The 21,354-nt window shown below is 41.3% G+C and overlaps 3 protein-coding genes across 3 annotated transcripts; 2 read left to right on the forward strand and 1 right to left on the reverse strand.

Annotated features, from left to right (window-relative positions):
* Nucleotides 1-69: 69 nt before the first annotated feature.
* LOC137594800 (interactor of HORMAD1 protein 1) lies at nucleotides 70-6,874 on the forward strand. The gene is made up of 8 exons (XM_068314315.1): nucleotides 70-117; nucleotides 366-431; nucleotides 607-745; nucleotides 4,589-4,704; nucleotides 4,787-4,835; nucleotides 4,983-5,067; nucleotides 5,314-5,429; nucleotides 5,530-6,874. The coding sequence occupies exons 2-8, from the start codon at nucleotides 379-381 to the stop codon at nucleotides 6,190-6,192; spliced, it is 1,221 nt and encodes a 406-aa protein (XP_068170416.1). The 5' UTR covers nucleotides 70-117; nucleotides 366-378; the 3' UTR covers nucleotides 6,193-6,874.
* A 143-nt stretch (nucleotides 6,875-7,017) lies between these two features.
* Nucleotides 7,018-12,223, reverse strand: kbtbd12 (kelch repeat and BTB (POZ) domain containing 12). The gene is made up of 6 exons (XM_068314312.1): nucleotides 12,054-12,223; nucleotides 10,378-11,503; nucleotides 10,021-10,291; nucleotides 9,759-9,909; nucleotides 9,461-9,658; nucleotides 7,018-9,366 (listed from the first exon to the last, which is right to left on the reverse strand). The coding sequence occupies exons 2-6, from the start codon at nucleotides 11,448-11,450 to the stop codon at nucleotides 9,197-9,199; spliced, it is 1,863 nt and encodes a 620-aa protein (XP_068170413.1). The 5' UTR covers nucleotides 11,451-11,503; nucleotides 12,054-12,223; the 3' UTR covers nucleotides 7,018-9,196.
* An 843-nt stretch (nucleotides 12,224-13,066) lies between these two features.
* slc26a6l1 (solute carrier family 26 member 6, like 1) lies at nucleotides 13,067-21,338 on the forward strand. The gene is made up of 19 exons (XM_068314311.1): nucleotides 13,067-13,206; nucleotides 13,361-13,500; nucleotides 13,781-13,891; nucleotides 14,610-14,785; nucleotides 14,858-15,022; nucleotides 15,224-15,376; nucleotides 15,656-15,738; nucleotides 15,837-15,984; nucleotides 16,067-16,180; nucleotides 16,571-16,648; nucleotides 16,805-16,900; nucleotides 16,982-17,088; nucleotides 17,174-17,243; nucleotides 17,355-17,447; nucleotides 18,963-19,073; nucleotides 19,716-20,129; nucleotides 20,782-20,836; nucleotides 20,913-21,058; nucleotides 21,216-21,338. Exons 1-19 carry the CDS (start codon nucleotides 13,067-13,069, stop codon nucleotides 21,240-21,242), a joined length of 2,427 nt encoding a protein of 808 aa, XP_068170412.1. The 3' UTR covers nucleotides 21,243-21,338.
* The last annotated feature ends 16 nt before the right edge of the window (nucleotides 21,339-21,354 follow it).

A 21,354-nucleotide genomic window follows, 5' to 3' on the forward strand; every position in this document is an offset into this window, starting at 1 on the left:
GCCTGGTTCACGAAGGTCACATAGCGGGACATGTGCTCGTGCCCATGCCCGTGCCCGTGCGCGCACTGTTTTTTTTTTTTTTTTTAAATATTTGTGCGTCACCGTCAGCTGCGATTTGTGAGTCAATTTACATGTTTACTGTTCACTATTTAATTCCCCTACAACCACCGTACAGGTGTTTTATATATACCAGGAGAATTGTGTTTTCATTAACGTGATATTAATGTTAGCTAATTAAGAGCTGCTATAGTTTACAGCTGATGCTAGCTGAAGCTAACTAGTACGACTTTAGTACATCTGCCAGCAGTGATTGATTCTTGACCAGGCATGAGACTCCAAAAATAACTTATTATTTTTTCAACCAGGTAAACAAACACAATGAACCACATAAAGAGCATAAAAGAAATGCTGAACATCTCAACCGGAAGCAGGTGATTAGCTTAAATCTGAACTTTGCAGTGACCCAAACAGACGTAATGTATATCATGATTTTTAATCTAACTCTGTGGAACAGGTCTGTGTCTTTCCCATCTCCGTTTGCTAATTTTGTGGGATTTGTTTGTTGTTTTTTACTCATCGAACTTGCTTGGACCAACCAAACAACAGGAACACATCAACCAGTGCGTACTCCAGTTTTACAGATTCTCAGTTATTCTTTGGGTCTCAATTTTGGCCTGAAAACTCTCAAACCACCTCTCAAGATATGAGTTTGTCATCCAGGAACTCCCAACAAAGTTCACAAGAGGTGAGATGCATCATCTTCACCTTATGTTATATATCACTTTTATGAATGATTTTACAATCAAAATGGTGAGTAGTTAATGCATGGTTATAGACACTTAATAGTGTATAGAGTGCATGCATAAGAGTCTGTTTTTGGTGGCTGATCTCTAATATGTTGTCCAAACAAAGGAATATCCCAGATATTGTTATACTTCACCATATATGACACTCAAATACTTGCATGATCACCTCTTCTTTTCCTTTCGGCTTTTCCCTTCAGGGGTCGCCGCAGCAAATCAATTGCCTCCATCTAACCCTGTCTTCTGCATCCTCTTCTCCCACACCAACTACCTTCATATCCTCTTTCACTACATCCATAAACCTCCTCTTTGGTCTTCCTCTAGGCCTCCTGCCTGGCAGTTCAAAACTCAGCATCCTTCTACCAATATATTCAATATCTCATCATCCTTCTACCAATATATTCACTATCTCTCCTCTGGACATGTCCAAACCATCTCAGTGTGGCCTCTCTGACTTTATCCCCAAAACCTCTAACATGTGCTGTCCCTCTGATGTACTCATTCCTCATTCTATCCTTCCTGGTCACTCCCAAAGACGACCTCAGCATCTTCATCTCTGCTACCTCCAGCTCTGTCTCCTGTCTTTTCCTCAGTGACACTGTCTCTAGACCAAACAACATCGCTGGTCTCACCACAGTTTGGACACCTTTCCTTTCATTTTAGCTGAAACTCTTCTATCACACATCACACCTGACACTTTTCTCCACCCATTTCATCCTGCCTGTATATACTTCTTCACCTCTTTTCCACACTCTCCACGCTCTGGACTGTTGACCCTAAGTACTTAAAATCCTCCACCTTCTTGATCTCTTCTCCCTGTAACCTCACTCTACCACTTGGGTCCCTCTTATTCACACACATGTACTCTGTCTTACTGTGGCTAACCTTCATTCCTCTCCTTTCCAGGACAAACCTCCACCTCTCTAGCTTCTCCTCCAATTGTTCCCTGTTCTCACTGCAGATCACAATGTCATCTGCAAACATCAGAGTCCATGGAGATTCCTGTCTAACCTCGTCTGTCAGCCTGTCCATCACCATAGCGAACAAGAAGGGGCTCAGAGCTGATCCCTAATGCAGTTCCACCTCCACCTTGAACTCCTCTGTCACACCTACAGCACACCTCACCACTGTCTTACAGTCCTCATACATGTCCTGCACCTCTCTATCATACTTCTCTGCCACTCCAGACTTCCTCATACAATACCACAGATCCTCTCTGGGCACCCTGTCATAAACTTTCTCCAGATCTACAAAAACACAATGCAGCTCCCTCTGGCCTTCTCTGTACTTCTCTGTCAACATTCTCAAAGCAAATACTGCATCTGTAGTACTCTTTTTTGGCATGAAACCATACTGCTGCTCACAAATGCTCACTTCTGCCTTTAGTCTAGCTTCTTTCCCATAACTTCACTGTATGGCTCATCAGCTTTATATCTCTGTAGTTGCCACAACTCTGCACATCTCCCTTGTTCTTAAAAATGGGCACCAGCACACTTCTCCTCCATTCCTCAGGCATCTTCTCACTATCTAAGATCCTGTTGAACAACCCAGTCAGAAACTCTACTGCCATCTCTCCTAGACACTTCCATACCTCTACAGGTATATCATCAGGACCGATTTCTTTTCCACTCTTCATCCTCTTCAATGCCCTCCTCACTTCATCCTGACTAATCTTTGCTACTTCCTGGTCCACAAGTCACCTCTTCTAGTCTTTGTTCTCTCTCTCTTTTTCCACGTACATCAACTCTTCAAAGTACTCTTTCCATCTTCCCATCACACTACTGGCACCTGTCAATAGACTTCCATCCTTATCCTTAATCACCCTAACCTGCTGCACGTCCTTCCCATCTGTCTCTCTGTCTTGCCAACCTGTATAGATCAGTCTCTCCCTCCTTACTGTCCAACCTAGCATACAAGTCGTCATAAGCCCCTTGTTTTGCCTTTGCTACCTCTACCTTCACCTTACGCTGCATCTCCCTGTACTCCTGTCTACTCTCCTCAGTCCTCTCAGTGTCCCACTTCTTCTTAGCTAACCTCTTTCTCTGTATACACTCCTGTACCTCCTCATTCCACCACCAAGTCTCCTTATCTACTGTCCTTCCAGATGACACACCAAGTACTCTCCTACCTGTATCCCTGATCACATTAGCTATAGTTGTCCAGTCATCTGGAAGCACCTCCTGACCACCCAGAGCCTGTCTTAACTCCTTCCTAAAAGTCATGCAATGCTTTTCCTTTTTCAGCTTCCACCATTTCGTCTTCTGCTCTGCCTTTGCCCTCTTCATCTTCCTAACCACCAGAGTCATCCTACACACACCATCCTATGCTGTTTGGCTACACTCTCGCCTGCCACTACTTCACAGTCACTGATCTCCTTCAGATTACACTGTCTACACAAGATGTATTCTACGTGTGTGCTCCTACCACCACTCTTATAGGTCACCTTATGTTCCTGCCTCTTCTGGAAGAAAGTATTCACTATAGCCATTTCCATCCTTTTTGCAAAGTCAACTACTATCTGTCCTTCTGTGTTCCTCTCCTGGATACCAAACCTGCCCATCACCTCCTCATCACCTCTGTTTCCTGCACCAACATGTCCTTTGAAGTCTGCACCAATGATAACTCTCTCACTTCTATGTATTCTCTGCATTATTTCATCAAAGTCTAACCAGAATTTCTCCTTCTCCTCCAGCTCACATCCTACCTGTGGAGCATACCCACTAACAACGTTGAACATCACACCCTTCAATTTCTAGCCTCAGACTCATCACTCTAACTGACTCTCTTTTTACCTCCAGGACATTCCTAACAAACTCCTCCTTCAAGATAACTCTTACTCCATTTCGTCTCCTATCTACACCATGATAGAACAACTTGAACCCTGCTCCTAAACTTCTAGCCTTGCTACCTTTCCACCACTTTTTTCCTCCACTTTTCTCCTGGACACACAGTATGTCTACCTTCATTCTCTGTATCGTGTCAACCAACTCTCTACTTTTTCCTGTATAGTTCCAACATTCAACGTCCATACTCTCAGTCCTATACTCTTGGCGTTCCTCTTCTTTCTCTTCCTAAGAACACACTTTCCTCCTCTCTTTCTTTGACGAACAGTAGTCCAATTTCCACCGGCACCCTGTAGGTCAACAACACCAATGGCGGTCGTTGTTAACCCAGGCCTCGACTGATCCGATATGGAATTCATAGGTTTGATTCGCATGTTTGTTTTGGCAAAAGTTTTACGCCGGATGCCCTTCCTGACGCAACCCTCTGTATTTATCCGGGCTTGGGACCGGCACAATAAGACACTGGCTTGTGTCCTCTTGTGGCTACAAATACTTGCATGATCACAACCATCTTTATCTTCACTGCACTGAATTACAGTTGTCTCTTTATGTTAGCCAGTGATGGACTGTAATTAAATACATTTGTGAAGGTATCGTGATTATATATCATTTTGGGATGTTTGGACCTTATTGTTTCCATTGTCTGCCAATTCATACTTACACTAATAAACATGAGTGGACAAGTTTATTTTTTTAGTTTATTTATTTTTAATGGCAGTCTGATTAAAAATACCGATTCCCAGAAATGTAAGTTGTATTTGTTAAGTTGTTTTTTATTTTACTCTTTGTCAAATATAAGTAGCATTCATCCGCTGCTTGATTATGCTTCTTGGGTTTTTTTTTACTGTTCATTGTGGTTTATTATTATTATTATTATTATCTGAAATTGTGTTTTGTCTTTTGCCTCCGTCTATTGAACACAAAATTTGTTTTTCTATTCAGGAAAGTGACCCAAAGTTTTTGAACAGTTATCACACTAAACCTCTTCTGTTTGGAGAATTAAATGGAGTACCCGAATTTGAGGAGGAAAAGAAAAGAGCAAAAGAAAAAGCTGACAGGTATTTCAGACATGCAGTTTGACTTGAATTAATTAATTTCCTGACACTCATACGTCTGTCTTATCCGTTTTTTCTTTAACAGTGGTGTTTTGGCTAAAGAATGTCAACATTTCCGTGAAACTCTCAGCAATGTAAGTGGTGTTTGGCTTCGACATAATGCTTTTTTGATAAAATGTACAGCTTATCTTCTCTGAGAAATGTAAAAACGCCAACCCCCCCCCCCCCCCCCCCAAAAAAAAAAACAACAACCCACAACTGATTCAGCAAATGCTTTTCAGATCCACCAACTGGTTGCTGGCACCGAGAAAAACACTTCTGTGTGTCAAACAGTCTTTGAAAAAATTGAAGATTTTGCATCAACAAGTAAGTTTCCTGTTTGATTGATATGCATTTCTGCAGTCTGAAGATCTTTTTTAATGGTTAATTATTAGCATTTAAAAGGTAGTACTAGTTGTTTGTTATTGCCAGTAGATGGTGCTCTTTGACAAATTATTAAACAGTGGTTACACAACTCAAAATCTGTTCTGTCCTTGTAAAGTCTTATTTCCTGTTGAAATGTATAAACAAGAGAAACAAAATATACAAATTTTCTGTTTTTATTCAACCTAGTGCAAATGAACCTAAACAGTCTTCGGAGTGATATTTTACATCAGTTTGAAACTCTAACGACTAAAGTTGCCTCCCAAAAAGAGGCATTGATTGGCCTGGAGGAGAGGGTACAAAAGGTGAATATTCATATTTGTGTATGGTCAAGACTGCTTTTGATTCAAGAAGATTAATGAAACTTTTGATTTTTGATTACCTATAAGTGTTTTTTCCCCCCAGCATGATTCTACCACAGCAACACTTTGTTCAAACTTACAAAGCTTAAAGAATGATCTGCAATGCCTGAAAAAGGAGCAGATGAGGGAACAGACGCTTGTTGAGGAGGCTCTGGAGCTGCTCAGCACCTTAGTCTCAGAGCAGTCTGCAAACCCTACCTCTGTGATAAAGATGGAAAATGCAAGTCAGACATCACCAGGGCTTGAAGTGCCACTTTATAATGTCCTTCAGGACAACAAGCTTGAAAGCACACTGTCCAATTACATTGAACACAATAAACCTGAAGTCCCCCCTAAAGATGTGAGCTCCAACATAGGAAGGAGGAAATTCACTCTGAAACGACACAGGAGACCCAAAAAAAGGCCACTGGTGCTCTCAGAGAAAAGTAAATTTAAGGTCAGAGCTGATAACGGTCAACACCTCATGACAACTGAAACCTTCAAGGAGAATCTCATCCCAAACAATCTAAACTCATCAAAAAGAGAGGTTGGGTCCAACCCTGCCGGCTGTGTCATCACCCCTCTTAGCTGCTGGTCTCAGGACAGCAACAACTCTGCGTCTCTCTTAGGAATCTTCTCCGCTGAATCCAGGACAGCGACTCCATTGAAAACTGAAGGCCTCTGGCAGTTGTTTGACATGGATTACGACAGTCTTTCAGGCTTTTAGAGGTTGAGTAATGTAGTGGTGCTCCATTTTTTGAATTGCGGTCAAGTGAAAGCACAAAAGTATAATTTCTAATAACCATTTTCTGTTAGTTGCAAAGGTTTTTTCTTTAGAAATAAAATTAATGTATAATTAATGTTTTTTGTCTTCATGATGGAAGTTATGCAGATGTGAAGAAACGTATTGTTCAGTGACAAGCTTTGTATTAGAGTTTTTCATCCTTTTTTAGCTGACAAAAATTTTGATATGTTAAATTTTTTGCATTTGCTTTTTATTTTTTACTCTGTGCAGCTATCTCAAGCTCATGGTTATTTTGGAATTGTTACTTAATATTTAGAATAAAATGTTTACAAACATTCAAAACCCATTAAATCATTTTGAACTACCAGCTTTAATTTTGGGGGTTCATTAACCGTTCAATTGGCAAATTTTGGTTAATGAATTGTGAAATTTAATTTGTCCCTGTCCCTCCATTATCACCTCATTTTGTTTCTAAACTCATAATCCATTGAATAATGTCTTTTCCACCCTAATTTATATCAATAAGGGAAGAGTAATTAGAAATACCACCCAGTGTGATGTAATACAATTCTTAAAATCCAACACACCTCCAAAATAACCATGAACTTGAGATAACTGCAAAATATATCCACAAATCTTTCAATAAATAACATTAAAATGTAAATGAACGTTGTGCATGTTGCAAACTGTTGAATGAGGCTGCAAACGTTTTAGCCAGCTATATGTAACTGTTCCTGATCCTGCTTCTGATTTATACTTCAGGAACAGTTGAGTTTGTGTTGAAACCACAACAGTATAAAATATAAAATCAGTCAAATGCATTTTATTTATTGTATATTTCTTTACCAAAGCTATACAACAGTAAATTGAACATCTTTACAGGTTTGGTGTTTTAGTCAGATGCAGCAGGAGAATCTGCAGATGCTGAAATACTTAAAACAATAAAAACAATGTTTTATTTACAAGTTATATATCTATTCTCATCTTGTCATTGTGTAAATCATTATCCTTAGACTTTTCATCCAAAATTGTGATAAGGCCATTTCTGTTTGCATATTCAGATGCCTTTGGCCCTGCAATAGGTGTATCACCAATTAATATTTGATTATCTTAACTGATTGATTTAGGAGGCAGGTAGACATACTGTGTGTCCAGGACACCAGGTGGAAAGTTAGCAAGGTTAGACGTTTAGGAGCAGGGTTCAAGTTGTTCTATCATGGTGTAGATAGGAAGAGAAATGGAGTAGGAGTTATCTTGAAGGATGAGTTTGTTAGAAATGTCCTGGAGGTAAAAAGAGAGTCAGTTAGAGTGATGAGTCTGAGGCTAGAAATTGAAGGGTGTGATGTTCAACGTTGTTAGTGGGTATGCTCCACAGGTAGGATGTGAGCTGGAGGAGAAGGAGAAATTCTGGTTGGACTTTGATGAAATAATGCAGAGAATACATAGAAGTGAGAGAGTTATCATTGGTGCAGACTTCAATGGACATGTTGGTGCAGGAAACAGAGGTGATGAGGAGGTGATGGGCAGGTTTGGTATCCAGGAGAGGAATGCAGAATGACAGATGGTGGTTGACTTTGCAAAAAGGATGGAAATGGCTATAGTGAATACTTTCTTCCAGAAGAGGCAGGAACATAAGGTGACCTATAAGAGTGGAGGTAGGAGCACACAGGTAGAATACATTTTTTGTAGACGGTGTAACCTGAAGGAGATCAGTGACTGCAAAGTAGTGGTAGGCGAGAGTAGCCAAACAGCATAGGATGGTAGTGTGTAAGGTGACTGGTGGTTAGGAAGACGAAGAGGACAAAGGCAGAGGAGAGGACAAAATGGTGTAATAAGCTGAAAAAGGAAGTGTTGCATGACTTTTAGAAAAGAGTTAAGACAGGGCCTGGGTGGTCAGGAGGTGCTTCCAGATTACTGAACAGCTACGGCTAATGTGACCAGGGAGACAGATAGGAGAGTACTTGGTGTAGAGGTAGCAAAGGCCAGACAAGGGGCTTATGATGACTTGTATGCTAGGTTGGATAGTACGGAGGGAGACATTCATCTATACAGGTTGGCAAGACAGAGAGACAGAGATGGGAAGGACATGCAGCAGGTTTGGGTGATTAATAATAGGGATGAAAGTATATTGACAGATGCCAGTAGTGTGATGGGATGATGGAAAGAGTACTTTGAAGAGTTGATAAATGAGTGTAATGAGAGAGAACAAAGACTAGAAGAGGTGGCTGTTTTAGACCAGGAAGTAGCAAAGATTAGTCAGGATGAAGTGAGGGCACTGAAGATGATGAAGAGTGGAAAGGCAGTCAGTCCTGATGATATACCTGTGGAGGTATGGAACCTAGGGACCCAAGTGGAAGAGTGAGGTCACAGGGAGAAGAGATCAAGAAGGTGGAGGATTTTAAGTACTTAGGGTCAACAGTCCAGAGCAATGGAGAGTGTGGAAAAGATGTTAAGAAGCGTGTACAGGCAGGATGGAACGGGTGGAGAAAAGTGTTAGGTGTGGTGCGGAGAGACCAGCAATGTTGTTTGGCCTAGAGACAGTGTCACTGAGGAAAAGACAGAAGACAGTGCTGGAGGTATCAGAGATTGAGATTCTGAGGATCTCTTTAGAGTGACCAGGATGAGTAAAATCAGGAATGAGTACATCAGAGGGACAGCACATGTTTGAGGTGTTGGAGATAAAGTCAGAGAGGCCAGACAGAAATGGTTTGGGCATGTCCAGAGGAGAGATAGTGAAGAAGGATGATTAGTAGAAGGTTGCTGAGTTTTGACCTGCCAGGCAGGAGGCCAGAGGAAGACCAAAGAGGAGGTTTATGGATGTAGTGAAAGAGGACATGAAGGTAGTTGGTGTGAAAGAAGAGGATGCAGAAGACGGGGTTAGATGGAGGCAACTGATTCGCTGGGGCGACCCCTGAAGGGAAAAGCCGAAAGGAGAAGAAGACGAACTGATTGACTTCACAGACTTTGATCTAGCCTACATAGGATGTCACAGCTTAACTAAGTCTGCGGGTGGGGGCATGAGTCCCCTTGGGTTAAGATTTGCCACTAAGCAGACATCATAGTTGTTATGCATCAGAGCATTCCGAGCCACCACTGTCCACCGGTTGTCCCAGGGATCCAGCTCCAAAACGTCTTTTGTGATGTCATCATGACGATCTAAGAGTAAAGAAGAAGCAGAAATGGTGATATCGTTATTTTAACAACTCTCAAACATTTTTCATTATTCTGCCATTGATATTTATTTGCCTACCTGCACCTTTGTAGTATCCACACACATAAATCTTGCCTCCCACTACACCTGCATTTGAGGCAGTAGTTCGCAGTGAGAGTTGTGCACATGGAAGAGGAGGCCCATCCCTCCAGTAATCTCCATCTGGGTTGTAGATCTCCACTGCATCAAGGCAGTGGCGTGATTGCCCACGGTCTGAACCCTCACACCCAATTCCCCCTGCAAAGTAGCACAATATTCCATCAGAATATCAGTATTTTATTTGTGAATCTATAAAGGAAATTTTATTACATTATTTTAACTAAAGGAATAACTTTACCCATCACGAAAATTTCACTGTTAAGTACAACAGCACTGCAACGATACTTGGAGTATTTCATTGGCCCTAATTCTGTCCATTTATTTGTGTTTGGATCATACTCCAGGAGGCGGTTGCTAAGACGATCAGGCTCATCATCCATCCAATATGACTAGGTGGAACAAAGGAGAACAGGTGCCGTCATAGAAGAGTCACAGAACACCTTAAATATATTCATGATTTTCTCTATCACACAAAAACCATATTGATGTATCAGGTTCACCTGTGGTGTTTTGCCTCCCATCACATAAAGGCGGTCTTTCATTCTGACTACGCTGTGATAGGCCAATGGCAGGGGCAGCGGTGATGCATTGCGCCAGGGCCCACCTTGCAGAGACCATCGCTCCACACAGTTCGTGATGAGAAATTGGTTCTTAAGCTTCATCTGTCCACCCAGCAGGTACAGCGTGTCACCCAATGAAGCCAGAGCATATGAGTCACGGTACTCTGCAGATGTCAGGTGTTCCCAGCTTCCTTGTGCCTCTACTCTGTACCTGGAAACCCAAGACAACAATCAGCATTATTTGGCGGGCCAAATCAATACAACTTCATCAAATGTGTCATATGTTGTATTTATTACCTGCAAATTTCAACTTTTGCATCTTTTTGTCGGGCCATTCTCCGTGCGCTTAACTCTCCTGACACTATAATGTCATTTCTTTCAGTTCCAACCCCGGCACACACATACCCAAGAGCCTCTCCATAACGCGGTGAAGTAATGTAGTAGGTCCGCCCTGTGGATGGAGCAAAGCAAAAGCTGCGCTCGGCATAGCTGCCGCATCTTGACCGAATCCCTCCGCCATCATTTCCAACACAAAGCAGCACATCTGTTGTCTCCATTCCATACCGGAGCTTTAGTTTGCGTGGTACAGCTGAGGGATGCATTGCAGTGGCCTCCAAAGCTTCATTGAGTATCTCCAGACATTCGCCATCACCCAGCAGAGCTGTGTTCCTCTTCATTACTTCTTTTAGATAGTCCGGGTTTATCAGTGGCAGGCGGACCTTTCTCAAGAGCTCTGGTAGGTGGACAATACGAACCTCCCCATCCAACAGAGTTCTGTGTTTAACCCAGCGTAGGACCACATCCAGGATGGTTTCTTCTCGAGAAATGTTAAGGTCATCAGAAGTCAGAAGCTTTCCCAACTGATGTGCCTCCAACTCCAGGACCTCCTCATTTTGGCAGACTTGGACGAAGTGCTGCCTCAAGAAGCGCTGAGCATAATCTGCAAGGTCCTCTGCACTAAGATCACGGGCAAAGTAGTAGACACCAAGGCAGTTGGAAGCATCCATGTTCTCAGTCATGTGCTGTTGGCAGCGTTTGAAGACATCATCCATCTGCAAGAGGAAAGCTGCAATGGAGATGCCTTGTACGTTGGCATTAGTAAGAGGAAGATCTGAGCAGTACATATAGTTCAAGAGAAGGGCTAGACTGTCTGCAGGGGTGTCACGCAGGAATATTTCCCTGTTGTTGCATTCACGCAGCCCACATGTGAACATAACACGGAAATATGGGCTAAATGCAGCAAGAACAACCCGGTGACAGGGAAAGCTGATACCTTCAGCAACTACCACAACATCTGTCAGATGCTCTGTCTCCCTCATCTTCCTCAGCTGGTCGAGCAGCAGCAGACCATGTTTGGCTGTAAGATCCATTTTGTTCTAACATGAAGCTTAAAGCTCTCTCACTCTAAATCAGGAGGTTTTATCTGAACAACAAAGAAACAAACGTATGAGCAATCAACAACATCATACTGCACAGAAGTTTAATCTAGTACTATATTTACTATTTACGGAATTACCAAAGAATTCAATCTATTTGTCAAGTCAACTCTGAATCATGTGTTCAACTCAGCCAATCAACTTTTATTTATATAATGCTAAATCACATCAGCAGACATTTCAAAGCACTTTAACAGACAGAGAAACCCACAGAACTGAACTAAGATGTCATGAAAAAGGGAAATAACTATTTTATTATTTTAGCTATAGCTATAAAAAAACAGTGTAACATGAGGATATTTATGCCTAAAGCATATTTAAGCAACGCAAAATTGCATCAGCTTAATTCTTAAGGTTTAAATAATGGGGAATCTATCATGACATTTCCATTAACAAACCACTAATCTAATAAATAGAATACCATACTGAATCCAATACATAAGCTACTCTAACAAAATGTACATCACATGTGCTCTCTTCTAAGTAACTACAGCTGCTCACATCACACAGCGTTCAGTTCCAATGACTAGACCTTACCAATGTCATCAGCTCCTGTTGTCTGCTGTTGTCTCTGTTTTACAAAGCAAAGTAAATGTCAGTGTTTGTCATCAGCATACATGTGTTGTTGTTGTTGCCCAGTGTGTTGGTAAGTAAGTTTTGAGAAGAGCTGTGCAATTCAATTGCAAGAGACAAAGATATGTGCCCCCTCCGTCACTGTGGCCCTCTGAGCCACTAACCCAAAAATAGATGCTGTTGTGGCAAGAGCAAGTGGGCCAGAGGGGCTTGAGTAATCTGAACAGAGGAGGTATTTAAACCATGAACATTCTAAACATTATGAATTATTTTGGCTTTCCCAACATCAATTTATTGGTATGATGTATTATTTTACAGTGTATTTCATTCCATTATGTTTCTATGAGTCACACTCATGTACTCCTGGAATGATTAAAATTAAACATCGCTCCTGGCTTCAGGTTTCATGGCAGCTCTCTCTTAAAGGTCCAGTGTACTGCATGCGCAAACATGTAAAAACTCCATTGAGTTCAATACTGAATAAAATAATCCTTGAGATTGTTGTAAATTGAATGCATTCATATTATACAGTAATGAAATCTGATTTGCCAGCACTGTGCTGGATATTGATCTACCACTTTTGTATCAGGAAAAAAATATTAATATTCACAAAAACCCTTGCTGTTGTCCATGTTGTTCATGGTTCATTGCTCTACTTTTGCTTGTGCATGGAAAAAAAAGTGGAGGGAGGTCAAAGAGCAAAGAATCTTTTGCCTTTTGACTGTCACTTCCTTTGTTTTCTTCTGGTCTGCTGGCATTGTCATAAAGATAATCTGGCCACAACATCCTGAGTAGTTAACCATTAGGTTGTGTGATGTACAGTATATATGCAGATGCAAGTGTTTTTGTAACAGTAGTACAGTTTGGTGGGCAGCACATAGGGATTGTAGTACCTGTATTTAGAAAAACTCTATTCCGAACAAAAAGGCTATAAAAAATTAAAGGCAAAGTTGACATATTTTAACAGATTCTGTCTTATGGATGCTATGCACAGAACTTTAAAATACAGAGTGGAAAGGGAGTTGCTGGATGAAAAGAGCCTGGAAGAGGTGGCACAGAGGAAAACATGGTCTGATACTCACCCTTCCATGAAAGAACACCTTAAGGACTCTTTAAGGTAAGGGAAAGTTCTATCTGTGCTTTGGAAGCAAATGTCTGATCTCTTGGTTAAAGAGTTCCAAAGAGCCATCAAAAGTCAATGTGTGGATCAAAATCTTATTATGAAGAGAAAACAAATTGATAACTCTGTGTATCATTCAAATCTCCTCCAGGTGCACAGTACCAGCCCTGAAAAGAAGGTTAGTGAGCATCTTGCCTGTGTTATACTGGCTGCCTAAATATTCAGTCTGGGACTACGGCATGCCAGACCTCATTTCCGGCATCAGTGTGGGCATCATGCACCTTCCACAAGGTACAGCAACAGTCCATTCTGTTTTACTTAATATCAGCTTAAATCAGAAAGAACTCCCAAGGAAAGTCCCATAAAGTTGATGTGTTTAATGATTTTCATGGCTTGAGGGTTAACAACAAAAATAAAAAGAAATGTAATATCGAGTTTGATACAATTCCTATTTTTTTCTTTACACAAGCAAGATTTTGTACAAACACTTCTGTGTTGAGAATATTTGGCAGTGATACTGTAGCTTCATAAAATATGGTGGCAGGTGTAACAGCGCTTTTGTTTCTTACAGGCATGGCATATGCATTGCTGGCTTCCCTACCTCCTGTAATTGGACTCTACACATCCCTCTATCCAGGTTTGATCTACATCTTTTTTGGTACATCCCGTCACATTTCCATCGGTAAGTAAATAGAGAGAACAACAGTCTGTGTGTGTGTGTGTGTGTGTGTGTGTGTGTGTGTGTGTGTGTGTGTGTGTGTGTGTGTGTGTGTGTGTGTGTGTGTGTGTGTGTGTGTGTGTGTGTGTGTGTGTGTGTGTGTGTGTGTGTGTGTGTGTGTGTGTGTGTGTGTGTGAGACAGAGAGAGAGAGGGAGAGATTTGATTTTGATTTTTAAAATCACACTTATTCATGGAGTCGGTATTACAAGATAGTTACGTTAACAACATCTAAGTGTTAACATCTAAAAGAGATTCACTCAAACATGAACACACACTTTTAAAAAAAACCTGTCATTTGAAATGTGGGCAAAATGTACTTGAATTAAATCAAACAGTGACTGAACATGAGTTCCTCATTTAACACGGAACATTAGAAACCTTTGACACACCATAGGTTCATAAAAGTGTCTATATCATTCATAACTCCGAAATAGTTAATATTGATTGTGATTCTTGTGTGACACATTCTTTTTAAAATGGCTTCTGCACTGCAGTCAGACAAATCTTTAACCTTTTTCTTCCTGCTTAGGTAAATCGCCATCTTTGCTTGGCAGAGAGAGAGAGAGAGAGAGAGAGAGAGAGAGAGAGAGAGAGAGAGAGAGAGAGAGAGAGAGAGAACAAACATGTATGATGGATGTAAAGGCTTTATAATAGCACATCACTATCTTTTAACATGTCCAGGTACATTTACTGTGCTCAGCATCATGGTGGGTAGTGTGACAGAGAGACTCGCTCCAGACATGGATTTCCTGATTGTGAATGGGACCAACATCACAGCAGAGGTCGACATAACTGCCCGGGACTCCTACAGGGTGCAGGTGGCAGCTGCTACAACTGTCCTAGGAGGACTTATACAGGTTCATACAAAACAGAAATATCTGTCTGTCACATTACAGCTGCCACAGCTCATACACACATGTCTGTTAAAGGTGGCGCTAGGTTTGGTAAAGTTTGGATTTGTGGGAACGTACTTGTCTGAACCTCTGGTGCGTGCTTACACAACAGCTGCTGCAGTCCACGCTGTGGTGGCACAACTAAAGTATATCTTTGGAGTTTCACCAACACGGTTTAGTGGTCCTTTGTCACTCATCTACGTGAGTACAGTCAAGTATCTGCCTCTGATTACTGTGCTTCTGTTGTTACAACTGCTGATCTGTTTCTGTTATTTGTTCTGGCAAAATTGTCAAACAATTTAGCATTAGAGTGATCTAAGAAACATCATTCAACTTCTGTAGCAAAACATGTATGTAAGTGTAATCCCTAACTACCCTTGCTTTATCATTCTCCATTTTCAGACTTTGAAGGATGTTTGCTTGTTGCTACCACACACTCATCTCCCCACACTTGTGGTCGGTGTTGTTTCCATGGTGTTTTTAATTGCAACCAAGGAGCTCAACTCCTTTCTCAGTTCCAAGCTACCAGTGCCCATCCCAGTAGAACTCATTACGGTGAGTTAACACAATACACACTCTCTGGCCTCCCATGTTATCACCTTTGTCCTCTGCTCTGCTGCTGATGTTGCAGCAGTGGAAAAAAAAAATAACAAGCGCAGTTGAAACAAGCAGCTGAGTCAGCATCATGAGCTCTGTATTTGTGCTGTTCACAGCAAAACAAAGACATCTTTGGCTGATAATTAGGTTAAAATTTAGCATATGATTTACTTCCTTTTTAATGATTGAAAGTTTTTGCAGTGTGTGACTTCCTGTGTATGTCTGTGGTGTCTTTAGATTGTCGCAGCGACACTGATATCATCCTATTCCCACTTAAACAGCAACTACACTGTTTCTGTGGTTGGAGAAATTCCCAGTGGGTAAGTGGCACTGTTGTTGTTATTTGTTATTTGTCAAGTCACAGCCCTAGTTTATTCAATATCAACATCTCAGTTCATGTATTCCACCTGTGTATCAGTTTAAGTTCTCCTAGTGCACCGGATTTCTGGATTTTTGGAGAAGTTGTTGGTGATGCTTTTGCATTGGCCATTGTTGGTTATGCCATATCCATTTCTCTGGGAAAAACATTTGCACTGAAACATGGATACAAGGTGGACAATAACCAGGTAAACCAGAGCTCTCAAATGCCCTTTTCAATTTGTAGATACTGACACACAAAAATCTTTTCACATTCTGAATAAACTACAGGAGTTGGTGGCTCTGGGTCTCAGTAATACTGTGGGAGGATTCTTCCACTGCTACTCTGTCTGCCCCTCAATGTCACGAAGTCTCATTCAAGAGACCACTGGAGGCAAAACACAAGTGAGTGAGACACAGAAATGAACATTACAAACATTTTTTTCCTTTTGTTTTCTTTTAAAAATGCAAAAAAATAATTAATTAATAAATAATATTGGAATAACAACATGAGTGTTTTTAATACATGTGAATTCCTCGCATATTGTCACATGAATTGTTCATGGAAGAAGACCAAGAAAACATGACATGAACTCAGACAAATCACAAAATATTTCTTTAATGAGTAAAGGACTGTTTCTTTTTCTCATGAAAATGCAGCTAAACTGCAAACAGAGATACAGTATATTTGATATTTATCAACACTATTCACTTTTAAATTATCACTAACATACAGTAGTACGGTGTACTGTGGTCACTGCTCAACTTGGAATAACATTGATGATGCTTTTGCAGATGGCAGGATTGGCCTCAGCTCTAATTGTGTTGGTGACTATACTGAAACTTGGACCTCTGTTTCAGGAGTTACCAAAGGTTCTGTTGCTCTACCCTCTGTTACCACTTTTATTTAGTGCATTGTTTTGCAGTAAATATTGCATGGCATATTTTGTGCAATTAAAATGGATTTGCAATTTGCATTATTTACACTTTATTCATGATAATAAAAGATGTGTGTATACTTTGTTTTAGGCTGTCCTTGCAGCCATTGTCTTTGTAAATCTGAAGGGAATGTTCAAGCAGTACTCTGACATTGTTACATTGTGGAAAAGCAGCAAGATTGATCTGGTGAGAGGTCAGATTATCGCTGTGGGTTGAACATGGAGCATCATTATCTCTGTTATGTAATGCAATTTTGTATCCCACCAGGCCATTTGGTTCATCACTTGGGTGTCAACACTACTGTTCAATCTGGATATGGGTCTTGCTGCATCAATTGCTTTTGCTATGTTAACTGTTATCCTTAGAACTCAAATGTAAGAACATATTTTAAACTACACAGTTTGTTGTAATTAATAAAAGATTGTGTTTAATTTGCAATTTTTTTAAATTTCCATTTAGGCCGACATACTCTGTTCTGGGAAATATCCCAGGTACAGAACTCTATGTGGAAACTGAGACCTACAGAGAGGTAAAACAAAAAGTTGAATAGCAATAAGTTATGTCTTTTTTTCTTTTACTTTCGCTGCAGTAAAAATTATACACAATAAATAATAACAACTAAATAAAATTTACTTGTTAGGCAAGGGAGATTCCAGGTATTACTATATTTCGCTCTTCAGCTACTGTGTACTTCGCTAATGCTGATCTCTACCTTGAAGCCCTGAAAGAAAAGGTTTGTTCTCTTTTTTATGATACTGTCTGTTTCAAAAATAATAATTAATAATAAATATATTTATTTTTCCTGCCAAATGCTTTAATATAGCAATGAAATATTGTTTTTAGTTTCCTGTCTGTCTCTGATCATCATTCCTCCCAAAGTAAAATCCATCCATCCATCCATCTTCCACCGCTTATCTGTAGTCGGGTCGCGGGGGCAGCAGCTTTAACAGGGAGCCCCAAACTTCCCTCTCCCCGGCCACATCCACCAGCTCTGACTGGGGGATCCCAAGGCGTTCCCAGGCCAGTGTTGAGGTATAATCCCTCCCACTGGTCCTGGGTCTGCCCCAAGGTCTCCTCCCAGCTGGACGTGCCAGAAACACCTCCCTAGGGAGGCATCCCGGAGGCATCTGCACCAGATGCCCAAACCACTTTCCACGCGAAGGAGCAGCGGCTCTACTCTGAGCCCCTCGCGAACAGCAGTGTTTCTCACCTTATATCTAAGGGAGACACCAGCAATCTGCCTGAGTAAGCCCATGTCAGCCGTTTGTATCTGCGATCTCGTTCTTACGGTCATGACCCATCACTCATGACCATAGGTGAGGGTAGGAACGAAGATTGAACGGTAGATGGAGAGCTTCACCTCTCAGCTTAGCTCCCTCTTTGTGACAACAGTGCGGTAAAGCGACTGCAATACCGCTCCTGCTGCCCCAATTCTCCGTCCAATCTCACGCTCCATTGTTCCCTCACTCGTGAACAGGACCCCAAGATACTTAAACTCCTTCACTTGTGGAAGGACCTCATTCCCCACTCGGAGAAGGCAGTCCACCGGTTTCCTGCTGAGGACCATGGCCTCAGATTTGGAGGTGCTAATCCTCATCCCCACCGCTTCACACTCGGCTGCAAACTGGACCAGTGAGTGCTGCAGGTCACAAGCCGATGACGCAAACAGGACCACATCATCTGCAAAAAGCAGCAATGCAAACTGTAACCTCTCCTGACCATGACTACGCCTCGATATCCTGTCCATGAAAATCACAAACAGAATTGGTGATAAAGCGCAGCCCTGGCGAAGGCCAACAGCTACTCGGAACAAGTCCGATTTACTGCTGAGAACCCGAATGCAGCTCTCACTTTGGGCATACAGGGATTGGATGGCCCTGAGGAGAGCCCCCCTCACCTCATACTCCCGCAGTACCTCCCACAGTATATCCCTGGGGACTCGATCGTACGCTTTCTCCAAGTCAACAAAACACATGTATTAACTTTATTATTTGACAAATAAGGCAACAAAGCATCAAAGCACATTTGAAATTTAGAGTAAAAAAAAAATTCTGAACATTATTAAGACAATGACTTGTTCATTTTCTGTCAATGAATTATTTTAGCAAAATAATTTAATTGTTTCAAGTCTAATCATTTCTTAAGCATAAAGTCTAATTGTTTTCCTCTGTTCTAAAATGTCTTTGTTCTTTTCTTATACTTTTATAATATGCATATGACTACATGTTTCCTTTGTATCTGTTGTCAGAGTGGGCTTGACATCACTAAAATGATTATCTATAAGAGGAGACAGGAGGCCAAACAGAAACGTAGAGAAAGGAGAGCTGAGAGACGAGCAAGAAGGCAAGCCAAAAGAGAGGTAATGGAATGTAAAACATAACTGTGGAAATTTCACATATGTTTTAGGCTAGCATATTAATTCCAATTACTTGGTGGCTGAATGTTCATTTTGTCCTCCATTGATAAGAATGTTTCCATCAGTATCATGTGATAATGAATAGATAGCTGCATGCTTAAACTGGAGAGAACAAACTACATAAAAGTCAATAAACAATGGCTCCTAAATTAAATTAAATCCACTTTATTGATCACCAGTGGAGAAAGTATTTTTACACTCATCATGTACGTGCATGTATATACTGTATGTGTTAATCACAGCACACAAACGTCTACAGGCCCCTGAAACAAACACAACACACTAGGGGGCTGTAGGCATGCAATTAGTAACAGCAGTACAGGGGAGGCAGAGTGACAGGTCTCTACTTCGGGGTGTACCCCAAATGAGCAGCTTGTAGGGGGGACGGCACCTTGCTCAAGGGCGCCTCGGCAGTGACTGGGAGGTGATCTGACACCTCCCAGAGTCAGCTCACACTCCGAGGATGGCTGGCGGGAGCGGGAATCCAGCCTCTGATGTCTAGTCATAAGGCGTCCACTATACTACTGAGCCACTGCCGCCTCCATACTTGGGATGTGTTTGATCATTTCTCTTATCACGCTGCAGAGACAAGCATCAAAAGCAGCCGTTCAGCCCGCTGCAGAGAAGGAGGAGGCCGGCCGTTGGTCTGACACACACATAGATAGTGATGTTACAGAAGAGGAAGAACAGGACTGGAGTGAAAGAGAGAATGGGACTGTGTTTGTCATCCCAACCACACCTGAGACACCAGACGGGCACTGTCGATGGGAGTATCTGAAAGGAGGAGATCAAGACGGCACCAGCTTGGGGTGGATGTCTGAGTCGCAGGATGGAGATACGACCACCCTGGGATCCGTCAGCGAGGACACACTGAGTCGTGACCTGGAGCAGGTCTCTCTGGGGTCACTGGGCAAGTGGACCTGGGACATTCACTCCATCATTATTGACCTCTCCACAGCTAACTATATTGACACAGTGGCTATTAAGACGATGAAAAATGTAAGAACCGAAAGAGACAGAAATTCTCAAAGAAATGTGTCTTAAAAACTTAAAACCAGCCCATATACTTTTAACTTGTACCATAGTGAAATTCCCTTAAGGAAGAACTATGCATCTTAACGTAAATATTCACACTAAAAGATTTATTAGAAAATATTAAAGTTGAGCGTAAGTCTCCAATCAGCAGTCTAAAAGAAGGTATTTGATTGTCATATTGAAGTAACCCCCGGTGCACACTCCTCATGCCCTACGCCGCTGAGATAGGCTCCAGCTCCCCGTGACCTGCTGGGGCGGATATAGCGGTGGTAATCTGAAGGTGACTGACTGACTGACTATTGAAATAACAATATAGAGTCTTATGTTCCTTGGTAAAGATAAATTTTAAAAAAAATCAGTAAAAAAATTAACATGCTCAACAACAAACAATGATGTATTGTTGTAATGAACATCCAAATATAATGTATCGAAAATTTTTGAGTTTCAAATGCATTGAAACACAAAAAGTGTGAAGTTTTTGTCATATTTTAATGATTCCTTATGAGGCTCCTTATTGGTCTGATCAGGATTAGTATCAAATGTGAATTATGACTCTTCAAACGTAGTTGCTGTTTTAACTTTTGATGAGGACAAAATATTCTTTATACATCAACAGATTTTTAGGGACTTCAGTGAGATCGATGTAGACATATACTTGGCTGGTTGTCAAGGTAAGTGACCACCTTCTCACTTCCCTGACTTTGAATTACATGAATATGTTTCATCATGAGTCCTGTTTGTCTTCAGCCTCTGTGGTGGAACAGTTAGAGATCGGTGACTTCTTCTCCAAGTCGATAACAAAGAGACATCTTTTTGCCTCCATACATGATGCTGTGCTCTACTGTCTCGACCATCGTGGAGCCACATCATTACCCAGATTCAAACCCTCAAATGTAAGTATGGGCATTGATGTTAAGGTGACGCGACTTGGACCAGTGTTGTTATCCTAAGGTCAAATGACTTTCTATAGTCAATATACAGTAACTGGCAATCATAGTCAATGCAGATATTTAAACATATAATTACTACAAAATTATTGTTTGTTTACAGGACAGAGATACCAGCACAAAACTTTAAGAATCTCAACCACATAGGAAATTCAGCTTTGACAACCTTCAACTCGTCACCAGCTGGAAGGACTGCCAGAGGCTGAAAGAGGAGCGAGAACAAACTGAAAAATTACAAATCA

This window comes from Antennarius striatus, chromosome 5, assembly GCF_040054535.1.
Source record: "Antennarius striatus isolate MH-2024 chromosome 5, ASM4005453v1, whole genome shotgun sequence".
NCBI classification, from domain to species: domain Eukaryota; kingdom Metazoa; phylum Chordata; class Actinopteri; order Lophiiformes; family Antennariidae; genus Antennarius; species Antennarius striatus.

Bases quoted from the DNA above. Each gene is read 5' to 3' on its own strand.
- LOC137594800 (XM_068314315.1), top strand. From the start codon at position 379: ATGAACCACATAAAGAGCATAAAAGAAATGCTGAACATCTCAACCGGA. The intron at 432-606 runs GTGATTAGCTTA...ACCAAACAACAG, and splicing joins AACATCTCAACCGGAAGCAG to GAACACATCAACCAGTGCGT. The intron at 746-4,588 runs GTGAGATGCATC...TTTTCTATTCAG, and splicing joins CCCAACAAAGTTCACAAGAG to GAAAGTGACCCAAAGTTTTT.
- kbtbd12 (XM_068314312.1), bottom strand. From the start codon at position 11,450: ATGGATCTTACAGCCAAACATGGTCTGCTGCTGCTCGACCAGCTGAGG. The intron at 9,910-10,020 runs GTGAACCTGATA...TGTTCCACCTAG, and splicing joins TGGGAGGCAAAACACCACAG to TCATATTGGATGGATGATGA. The intron at 9,367-9,460 runs GTAGGCAAATAA...CTTTACTCTTAG, and splicing joins TGGATACTACAAAGGTGCAG to ATCGTCATGATGACATCACA.
- slc26a6l1 (XM_068314311.1), top strand. From the start codon at position 13,067: ATGGATGCTATGCACAGAACTTTAAAATACAGAGTGGAAAGGGAGTTG. The intron at 14,786-14,857 runs GTTCATACAAAA...TGTCTGTTAAAG, and splicing joins TCCTAGGAGGACTTATACAG to GTGGCGCTAGGTTTGGTAAA. The intron at 16,649-16,804 runs GTTCTGTTGCTC...ACTTTGTTTTAG, and splicing joins TGTTTCAGGAGTTACCAAAG to GCTGTCCTTGCAGCCATTGT.